The 12,275-nt window shown below is 31.2% G+C and overlaps 1 protein-coding gene across 1 annotated transcript; it reads right to left on the bottom strand.

The window, feature by feature from the left end:
• Positions 1–3,551: 3,551 nt before the first annotated feature.
• On the bottom strand, positions 3,552–4,217 carry LOC106357072 (transcription factor bHLH77-like). The gene is made up of 4 exons (XM_013796759.2): positions 4,200–4,217; positions 4,090–4,155; positions 3,861–3,995; positions 3,552–3,773 (listed from the first exon to the last, which is right to left on the bottom strand). The coding sequence occupies exons 1-4, from the start codon at positions 4,215–4,217 to the stop codon at positions 3,552–3,554; spliced, it is 441 nt and encodes a 146-aa protein (XP_013652213.2).
• Positions 4,218–12,275: the final 8,058 nt, after the last annotated feature.

Raw genomic sequence — 12,275 nt, 5'->3', positions numbered from 1 at the left:
AATCAAACACAAAAGAGAATACATGAGTGACGACACAAGAGAAGCAATATGTGTGGAGGAATGTCTCCATCATTAACCTAATTTTCTTTTCTTGTATGTTTCAAATTGTATATGTGGTTTTTAGCAAAAATAAAAATTGTATATGTGGAATTTCAATTTTGTAAACATAACACAATTGCCGACTACACATATCGATTAATTATGATGTTACTTTTTCTTGGGGGTCAATTATCCATATTTTAAACGAAGTTTTAGTCTACAAAAAGTTATTCCAAAAATTAAATCTATCAAAGTGTGTTTTGGGTGTAATTTATATGAAAAATAAATGTCGCGTGTTCTCGCTTCCTTACTAGGGCATCAACCCGATAATTAAGCAAGTAAAAGAAATAAGATAGCTAGGAAGTACAACCTGGCCAGTTGACTGGGTTTTTCAAATGTCCATCAAGTTTGAGCGGTATGTCTCAAATCGGATTAAACCATTTAAACATGATATACAGCTAAATATTCTTTCCATTTCAGCATGTAACGCCGAGAGGGTTGATCTGTATAAATGCATCATAAGCCACAAATTAAACCATGATCAATCCATGACACATCAATTTGGTAAGTCGAGTTTTAGAGTATCAAAAAGAGAGCTGCATCGCCACCACAAACTAGAGGGATCATCCAGGTCTTTCTCCTTCTTATGTTAATTTTTCATCCAGCATTCCGCTTCAAAATTCGCTAGTTGAAATGTGTTAACTAACTAACAAGTATATCAGTTTTACTTTTCCAATGTACCAAATGGTCAAAAGGAAGTCGTTGAATTTTGGTTCAAGAAATACAAAATCTTTTCACCTCGAGAACAAAAATTCCATGTTCTGATATAGATATATTTGGAAATGAAGCTGGATAATGAAATTATTTTAAGGATTCAATTCGTTTTTTTCTTCTTGCATTTAGATTTTACCCTCTTCAAAGAAACTTCAGGCTTGCCTCAGTGATAGAAACAAACAAACGAATAAGAAACGCTAAACCAAGATTCACTTATATTATATAACTAATGATCCGCCCAACGGGCGGGATATATTTTCTTTGTGATCTAGATTATTATTTCTGTATGTATTCGTGGTTTGTGTTTAGCTTTGCATTTGTAAGTGATTGTGTATGATAATGATTTTTTTGTGTTTTAGAAAGTTTTGGGTGAAGAAAGATTATATGTGATAAGATATATTTTATTTGTTTACAATAGTTGTTTCTATATTAAAAAGTTGTGCCATTGATATGCTGTGAGTGCTTTAAATGGTTTTCATGTTGTTTCCTTTTACAAAAATTTGATCTCATATTCATTGTGTTATTTGTGGTTTGTAATATCTCGGGTTCGAAAAGATTGGGTTGTGAGTAATTATTTTGTATATGTTATAAGAGTAATTACTCTTTATGTTGAAATCATAGTCTTTCAACATGCTATCAGAGTGGAAGTAATGATTATTTGAAGTTGCATTTCTTATTAAAAAAAGAATGTTATATCGAATGCAAAGATGGTAGTAAAGCAAAGTTAACCGAAATAAGAAAACACTAGATTTTGACCCGCGATTTTAAATCGCGGGATTATTTTCTAAAAAAACTTTAATTTTTGATATTTTATTTTTTGTTGTGTTAATATTTTTATTTAGGGCACATATATACTATAAATTATATTAAATTTTAACCCATTCTAAAGATATACTATGTAAAAAATATATTAATTATTCTCATATTTTTTAATTTTGGTATATATATGTTTTCGATGCCATGAATATTATAATAATTTATTTTATATAATATTATGTAATTTATATAATGAAAATAAATTTTTCTAACCCAATAAATTTTCATGTTTATCAATTATTCCAATTACTTCATTTTTATCGAACTGTATTTCAAAATACTAAACAACCGATTTTTTTGAAATATCAATACTATGAAAATAGTAATCATTTTATTTAAATAAAATTTATATGGTTTAATTTCTAACTGATTTTATATTATAACCTGAAAAGAAAAATTCATGCTGTAAAATGAGATATGTTAGTGTAAATAAATCCATAAATGATTTAATGTTAAAAACACCTACCTAATAGCAATAATTAATTGCTTATTTATAAACGAACTAAACACTTATTATTTACAAATAATCTAAACAAACTTGTATATTATGTAAACAAAATTATTTTCAAAAGATTTGTTTCCTTATTAAATGAGTGAAATTAATTGAAAAGATCTTTAAAATAAGCAATGGCATGACAATGTAAATAAATTGAAAACTAATGGCAGAATCCTATTAGGGATTTTGCTTTAATAGTATAGATTGAAACTTGAAATTATAAAGATCATATTAGTTCCATAACACTTCTTTTCAATATAGAAACATCACGTAAGGAACATTTGATATATTTCCAGCATTTGTCAGCTCAAGACATGTCGGTTTGCCGTCATGGAGAATACATACATTTCATGCATTTTTATATTCTCCTCTCCATAGCAAAATTATTGCATAGAGATAGTTACCTTTACTACAGTTGTTATTTGAATATGCGAAGATATATTAGTCCTTGTTGGGGTTTTGTTTCATTGTCAAAATTGTTTTTTTTCCTAATACTAATTCTTTAATATCTCTAACTGACTTTTACAGTCATCGATCTGAAATAAACTGAACGGTTTTACGATATTTTAAATTCTTTATTTTACAATTAAAATAAAAGTAAAGAAAAAAATATTGGTTAAAATTTAATCGTACGTTTAAACAAAATCATGGACCGGGGTCTATCTTGTAACTTCTATGTGCGCAGAAGCAAGTAAATTATAAAGTTCTCTTTTAATTTTTCTATACTATCATCTATGTATACTTTATAACATTTAATTTCTTAAATTACCTCTTTATATATTTAGCATGCACATTTGACTATTTTTCCATGACGTTTCCATTTCTGAACTAAGTTTCTGTTTAAGAAAAACATATAACACAATTATATTATCAAAGCAACATCATTCACAATTTACATTTATTTCGTGTCAGTCCATTAGATGTCAAATGAGAGCGGAATTTTGGTCTTGAAAGGAGACACTTTGTTCATATTATTCTTGAGATTATGTGATTAGTATGAGAAAGCGTAATTGGCTGGCTTTGAAAGTGGGCCATCAAGTATTAACTTTCAAGTAGCCGAGTTTTGTTATCTTATTATATTAAAGGCCCTTTGTATTACGGCAACAACAGAGTTTGACGAAGAGTGTATAAAATTTGGAAGACTTCTTACCATGACTCAAGCTTCATTTGTAGCGTTGGTTCAGAACCAGATAACATAAAAGAGATTAACAGCATGTATACTGGTTCTAAAGTTTCTCATTAGAGATTCTGGTTCTAAATCTTCTGTTACAACTGTTGTTGTTGCTTTGTTGCTGGACATTTCCAAAACCCATATGAACAATACTTTGTATATCATTTTTCCAGTATCCTATCTGAAAATCAAAACAGAAAACACATAAATATATGAACACGTTGGGTTTACAATACATCTCAGGAATCTATGACACTATCTACTAATTACCTTAGTTTGAACAAATCCATAGTTCGAGAGGAATTGCGTGTCTGAGAATCTAGGCATTTTCTGGGCAAGAGAATAGTATCCTAACGGAAGTCTTTGCTCTGAGCAAGCAATTGCGTAAAGCATATTTTCTTTTACCTTTATGGATAAAGCAGCATTACGGTTAGACTCCATCTTTGGATTTATTGTAGCCAGCTTCATGTACAATAGCTGAAAAAAACAGTTCAAATGTTTCAGATCTTAAGAAGAATTTAAATCCAGTTTTAAAGCAATATTTCATATAAAATGTGATTATACCTCAACTTGTCTCTCTAAGGACTGCACATAGTTTATGATTTCATCAAGTGAAACTGCTTTCCCTGTTATCCGGCTGGAACCAGGAACCAGATCCTGAAGTAAAGTCAGCATCTCGCTGATCTTTTCTCTTCTTACCTGATAACCAAACACAAACATCAACATTTCAAAGTTGAACAGGAAAATAGACACAGAAAAAAAAAACAAATCGGTTCTCTGAAGGTAGTAGCACTCTTTCAGCGAGGCGGTGGCTAACATGAATGTAATCTTTGGGTGGCTCAGGAGTCTTTGTATCGTCCTTATTGGTATATTTATCATCACACTTCTCTATTAAGTTTTTACTGCTTCATGCTTCTTCATGCTTGCTTCTCTTGGATTTAACAATTCCTCCTGAAACCTGATCACAAACCCAAATCAACATCTCAAGGACATATCTTGCACTAAACTAAAACTCATACTCTCTTATACATACAGCTTATCTATAAAGAAGAACAGAGGCAAGAGAGATTGTGAAATAAAAAAAAAACTATCAACGGTAAACAATCGTAAGAGCTGTAAGACATAAGCGACAATCACTTTGCTTCAGATGAAGGGTATGAATTGCATAAATTACTTGTAAAAGAAGCACTGCTCTGCAAAAGTTATTTGCGTGATACGACTGTGAGTAAGAAAGTGATGAACCACATCTATTTATACATAAACCACACCACCTAAGGGGGGGGGGGGGGGGAATTGAATGGATTAAACACGAACTCTTAACTCGGAGCGTTTCGTATGGTGTGTGAAAGCTGAAACGACATCGACTCGCTGTCAAAGGATGGGGGATGCGACTTTGGTTTTCTTGTCCGAAGAACATTAGGGTTAGAGACGACTTATGTTATATCGGGCCGGATAAGGAACAAACTCAGCAGCCCGAAGCCCAGATAAAGAACATACAAACGAAGCCCACTAACGAATAGAGTTAATGAAACGAAGCGTTTAGCAGGAGCGGACGCGTGGCGGCTGGAGGACGCTCGACTTTCATGCATGGAGGGTGACGTGGACGAACGTGAGAGAAGAAAATATGATTATATATACATAGATATATATGTATATATTATGTCATAGATTCAAACATATGTTTTAACAAGTAACTGTTTAGAAAAGAAAGTAAGAATGGGGAAAAAGTAACAAAGATTATAGGTGAGTGAAAAACTTAAGTACGGATTAAAAATATTACATTATGAATAAAATGTATATCTATCATGGTTATTAAGATTTTTGTTGTTAGTCGTTTTGAAAGATTAATATTAGGGCTTGACAATTTTTTAAATGGGATAATTTGCGAACTAACCAATTTTTATTAAAATAAAAAATATAACATTAATTTTGACATAATTAAACCTGTGGAAAAATTTAAAAGTTTTATCATGTATTATCCCTTTTTTCTAAAAAAATCCTCAAAGATGATTTTTTTTTTGCATATTAAACCGCAAACTCGAAAACCCATAGGTTAAACTTCGAAGTGATGGTCAACTCGCAATATAACTCTCAGTCATGTACAGGTGTATAAGACTGTCTATATTTTTTAACTAAAATCAAAATTACGTCGAAGAGAAGAGAGGAAATTGGTGTGTATTATTCCATGAGTAATGAGTCCTTTATATAGGATTACAATAACTTGGAGACAAAGCCACTTGGAGAACAAGTAAAACTTGGAGAATAAGTAAAGCTTGGAGAACAAACATATCTAATATTTGCCATAATAGCATCACTATAATATTCATAACACTTCCCCTTGATGTCCATTATACGCGTAAGATTCGTTAAAAACCTCACCAGGAAAACCCAATAGAAAAAACCATGGTTAAGGAAAAAGAGTGCAGCGCGCAATGACTTCCCCTCATGTGTACATACGTTGAGATCTTTGAGATGACTTAGTCTGATAAGATGAACCAACTTCTTGAAAGTAGCAGTGGTTAGCGCCTTGGTGAATAAGTCAGCGAAATTGTCACTTGAACGAAGTTGTAAGACGAACATCGCCATTCTTCTGCAGTGTATGAGTCTTGATACGATTTGATCTTTTTCTTCGATTTTCTTGATTTCGAAGACATTTCAAAGACTTTCGATCTGTGATAGACTTTCAACCTTGAAATTATAATAATTCTTTCGGGTGTCTATCATTTGTGTGTTCTTTGTTGCCTCGTTAAAACCTTGTCATGGGAAAACTCAGTGGGATAAAAATCATGATGAGAGAAAAGAGTACAACCACACATATTTCACATTTCTTCCCCGGTAAGCAATATCTTCAGGATATACATTCCAATTAGATAAATCTCTTTTTGAAATTGAGAATATCATATTACTCTTTCCATTACAGTATTCAAGGTCTATAGACTTCTGGTCCACAATTCTTATTTGATATAGACAATATTTTCTTGGTCTATTTGGACTTCAAACCAAACTTCTTGCATACAATCGTCTATACATTTGTCTCGTACATACGAGTAACTCATCCGTAACTATGAAAGTTACTATTATGACTTTCTTTCTTGTCATATGAAATTACATCTTTTAATTATGAAAAAGATTAGTAATTTTCTCAATAACACTTTAAATATGATACTTCAAGACCAAATATATATGTGCATCTTAAATAAAATCCTTCAAGGATCTTTACGATAAGATCTCATTTTAGATCTCCAATTTCGAATACATAAAGACAATATGGTATTGTCAAGAACTTTTTTCCAAAATACAATTTTTCTATTAACTCTTCAGGAGTTTTTGATTATATTCAAATCAATGATTCCATTGATCTATAATCTCTTGATAAATATGAAGATGTATTGATTAGCTTCAAATATTTCATATATCTCATAAAACATATTCCGATCGAATAGTTAGAGCTCCCGGGAACATAATTTTGATATCACCAATCCTTCAGGGATTATATCTTTTAGGGATTCTATCTCTTAGGGATTATTAGTTTCCAGTGGGTTGTATAATTCAAGTTCTTCCTTTATTGTCAGGCTAATAAGGAACATAAAAGTAGTTGCATCTACCACATAAGACTATGTCTCTTCACAATCAATTCCATATTGATCTTTCTTTGGTGCAACGACTCATTTCTATCCCACTTGTTTTACACCTTCTAGTGTATGGACTACTGGTCCAAATATCTCTCTCTTTCACAAGAGTTTTTATCTTTGTCTATTGCTTCTTTTTGAATTGGCCAATCATCTCTTTGCGTACACTTTTCAATAGACTTTCTTTCATGATCCTCTTTCTCATTCATCATATCAACTGCTACTTTTTAGTCATAAATATCATCGACGTCGATTTGCTTATCGGTTCCATTTTATTTCATACATGACATAAGTTATTGAGATCTCTTTATTGTCTCAGGTACCTGAATTTCTTTCAGTCATGTTTAATGTCTCTTCTGGAGATTATTCAAAACTCTATTGCCTCGTTTTGACCATTATCAATATATGCTCCTTTTCATATACGAGGATTCTTATCTTAGGAACCAACATGTCTACCGCGATGCAGGCGTGACTTTGATATTGTTCTTCTAGAACACATATTCTTATTGGAGCATTTACAGCTGGTATATGTGACTTGATAACTATATTTATTTGGATCAACAAATGTGTCTGGCAACTGCTTTACTAAGCACTATAATTGAATTATCTTTTGGACTTCTATTTGACATTTTCTTTAGTCCGAGGATCAATGATAACTCATATCAACTTATTTTCTCCATCTTTTTATCAGTGATTACTTGTTGGCTTGATGCGAATTAGTGTTGCTCAAAATGTTTAACGCTTATCCAGTGATTTTTCTATAATCGTCAAAGACTTTAAGAAGTGGATTCACCGGTATTATAAAGATGCATAGTGGGTGATCAGTCCACTAACATCTCCTTTATTCATGCCAATAACTTTATTTGGCTGGTGAAAACCGTATTACCATTTTATCTTATGAGCAAACAACATATGTGAAATCATTCGCAAGAATCTTCTAGTTCTTCAACGAATATTCACTAAATCTTTATGTATCTTTTCGCATCATTACTGAACCAAAATGGTCTAACTGGTTCATGCCAAATATTTTGTAAACTTCTGGTTTACTATATATTTATTTCCACTACAATAATCTTTGTTTAGTACAATATATAAAAGACTATAGATACTTTCTCTAAAATACTTATACTGCCTTGAGCATTTCTTTTGCTTTTTGTCTCCACATAAGTGTCTCAAAATTCTAGAGATTTAATAAGAGAATGATTTATTAGTCTTAGTTTTAGTGCAAACATAATCTTCTGGATGTTTCACTTATCATAAAATGTGAGATTTTTTAACTTTTCCCCTCGAGATGATATTACTATAGGTTTATCAATCTCGAATGAATCTCATTTTTGAATCAATAACCTACCTTACATGGGTCATGTATTCTTTCTAAAATCATTTTAACTTTTGAGCCTTATAAGAATATGATGCAATAAGGATTTTAAATTGCAATTCTTATGTGCAGTAATATTATGTACTCTTCTAGAGAATCATATATATTCTCTTCTTGAACATTCTATAAGGTTTTACTACCTTGTATTGTACTCACAATAAATTTTTTTCATCTTTGGATGATTGAATCATATCTCTTATCATCTTTATTTCTCAACTTCAAGTGAGAGTATGAGTTCTAAAAAGAAATTCTTTGGATCTTGACCTTATTTATATCCACATTCACTTCTACAACCACTTTTATGTTCATTTTCTTGAACAATACTATTTGTGTTAATTTTCTTTCTCAATATAAAATGTCATATTCTCTTCGGGAGAATGATTATAATTAACTAGACATGATTTAACATCTAATATCAATAGCTCATTATTTTTTCTCAGTCTCAAAGAGATAAAATATAGTTATAAACTTTTTTTAATCTATTTTTCCAATCATGTGTCTGCTGGACAACATTACTAGTGTAAAAAATATATATTTTTCCACATATATGTATCATTAAAAAAAAAAATTCGAGAATTTTATTTTTAAACTTAACATCCAACATAGTTGAGATATATTACAAACTTTAGGTCTTGTAATCTTTAGATGCAAAATACATAATGAGCTATAGGCAATCACTTCAGGTGATTATACATTTCTTTAGATTATTCTCCAAAATTTATGGAATCTTTTAAGGTCAAGCCTTAAATTTTAAACTCTCACATATACAATCCCAATGAAATATAATAATAAAACTATTTCATATTATATAAAATATGTATTAACACAGATCTTATTATATAAGGAAATAGATAATATTTCTATAGTAATCATCATGTGTGCTACTTCTTTACTTTCATGCTATTGAACAAGGAATCAATAAATTTACTAAACAAATCTTATATCACATTTATCAATTTTCATGTAAATTATTACCCGTGTATATAAAGCATGAAAAAAAAAAATACTTATCTTGGTAAAAAGTGCAACGGAGATGAGAATTTGAATTGCTCATGTATCTTGGTTGGATATAATTTTACATGATCTCTTTTCTTTGAAAGAGGATAAATAATTCTGAAATACTCAAAATTTGCTCAGATAAATATGGCTAACGTGTAGTAAACATCAATATATAACATCAAAACTAATTATATTTAACACTAGGGGGGTCGCGGAATATTGTTTTATTGTTGTTAAAGTATGATTTTTTGGATAATGTAATTATGTGATCACTTTTATTTGTTAAGAATGTTATTTGGTGTTTTTATTGTGTTATGTAGTAGTAATAGTGATATGTTAATATATTTTGTCTTTGTTTTTTTAATAATGTGTTTTGTCTGTATAGTATTTGTTAGCAGTGAAGTGAGCCTCTAATATAAAAATATATTGAATTTGAATAACTTTGCATTTATGCATTTGTTGATTCTAAGATTTACGGTTTCAGAGTCAAAATTTTCTTTTAATTTTTTTTTATGTTTTTGAACATTATAACTTTCAAGATGTTTTCGTTTTTTTCCCATATTTTTACATTGAGCCTTCAACATCTATGTATCTTCTTTACGTTTCTCGTATGCGGTGTTTCTCATCATCACCAAAAAAGACTCACCTCATGCTCTTGTTCTTTATCGCCTTCTTCACCTTGAGATTTCTGGTATTTATTGTAGATCGGGTTTAGGAGTTCCCAGTTGTGCGATTGTTTCTCGCATCATTTTAGGCTACTCCATGCAATATTGGATGCTCCTCTTCATCCTTAGATTTTAGCTGATGTTAGGAACTGCATCTCTTTGGGTTGGGTCAGAATTTAGTCGTCTTTGAAGTTGTTTTCCTCGTCGTTGGCTTACCATTGTTACTCCCCTCTCGTCTTGGTTTTCAAGATATGGTTTTTGGTGATCTGACTTCTATAGCTCGAGGACGGCTCCACGATTTGATGATTTCGTTTTGTCTACCCTTCCAGCTATGTTCTTTCATCTCGTTGCAGCTTTCAACCCTGCTTGCGTCTCTGTGACTCTCTCTCCCTTTCGCCATGTTTGCCACTCTAGGTTTGGATAGTGTTCTCCTCCGAGTATGCTCTGTAGATTTGGAAGATTGTTTCTGGTCTCAAGTCTGGACTCATGTTTCTCGGGGGTTGGCTTCATTTCTCCCTCACTCATGTTGTTCTCTTCTTCCCTTAGTATAAATGTGTGATATTAGACTCTTGGAGCTTTGGTCCCTTCTATCCAGAATTTTGTGGTTCTTCCCCGGCATAGGCGTCTTGTTTGTGCTTGTTTAGTTTCTGAGATGCTTCTGACCTCTTAGCTGGTGGTTGTGCTTATCGTTTGTTATGTATGTCTCTTCCTGCTTCGTGGTGATTTTGGCCTTCTGTTGATTATTCTTACTCTAACCCGCTTTCTTGGTTCTTTGCATTGGTCCTTGATCACGCTCATTTGTGTTCGAGGGATTGCTTTATCTGAAGATTATATTTCTACATTTTACTGACTTTTGATTGTTCTGGCCAAGATACTCTATGATAAAGTGGGGTAAGTTAGTTTTCGTTCTTGATCGCCTTTGAGCTCTGGACCTTTATTGAGTTAGTGTTTCTTTGACATTTTTTTTCTCTGGGATTATGGTGGTTTTATGTTTAAATTATGTGTTCTGCTTTGGTTTGGTTAATATTAAGATAAATATATAGTTGTAAATGAAATAATAGAAAATAGTAAAAAATAATAAAATAACGAAAGTTTATGTTATTTTTAGTTGCGAATAAATTAAATATTTAAAGTACATTTATATTTTTTTGAACAATAAAATAGATTAAAATAGATTAAAATATATTAGCAAAATTCAAATGATGATGGTTAGTGTGAGAAGGATTAGATAATGTATAATTAGAAAATAGTGAACCAAATTGCAATAATCTAAAAGAAGAAGGATCTAAAATGTAAAAAGATAAAAAGATGACACGTGGCAGCAAACCCCCCTGCCACTTGTCGGAAGAAGGGAAAAAGTCTACTTTATATATAAAGATTAGACCAATATCAGTATTAACAATACATAAGAAGTTCAAAATGATTATATATCAAATATTAATCAAACAAAAGAACATATATTTCTATTGTCAAACAACTAGGTATCCCGACATAGTTCAGTGAAATAATAATAAGCAATTTTTTATAAGTGAAATAAGGAAAATGCAAAATCATTAACGACGAGCAAATTATGTAAGGAAATGTCGACTTTGGAAATAATATATTTTCTTAAACTTTAACAATTGTATATCGATAGGTTACAGCCGTACACATAAATAATTCTTAACCTATTATTTCAATAGACAACCCTATGCTTTTAATAAATATGCACTCATACGGAATATTAAGAGCACTCATAATACATGTTGACTAGCTAATACATTTAAGCAATAAAAACATAGAGCTTTTTGCAAAAGTGACTCAAAACTTGGAGTCAAACAGAAAACTAACCTTTTCTTTTGACTCTTTTTTTTTGAGATTTTAACCCCACACCTGCATTTTATCTACGAAAATGCCATTAACATTTTTTTTTTTTCGAAAATGGCTTCTTTACTGTCTCAACCTCATCTTCTTCAAGTATTTACAATATTGCCACTGCAATGAATAGTGGCAACAACCTTGTACGAACTGTTTGGAGCTTTTAATGCCCTTTAATGCACGTAAATCTCTTTACACTCTCTCTGTTTCAATTGTTATGAACTAAAAACAACATTTCTTTCACTTTCTCTCTATATTCATCCAAAAAACTCAAGCTTTTGATTCAAAATATGGGCTATGGTTGACAGAGCCATATTTCTTTCGTTTTTACTTACGGTTGCTTTCGTTTGAGGTTCTGGGTGGTTGGAGAAGACCTTGTGTGCAAACGAAGTCATCTCACCTAGTTTAAGGTAAGAATTTGAATTTTTTTTCAAGATCTGTTCGCGTAGAA

The sequence above is a fragment of the Brassica napus genome, chromosome C6 (assembly GCF_020379485.1).
Source record: "Brassica napus cultivar Da-Ae chromosome C6, Da-Ae, whole genome shotgun sequence".
NCBI lineage: Eukaryota > Viridiplantae > Streptophyta > Magnoliopsida > Brassicales > Brassicaceae > Brassica > Brassica napus.
This window is presented reverse-complemented; position numbering and strand designations above follow the sequence as displayed.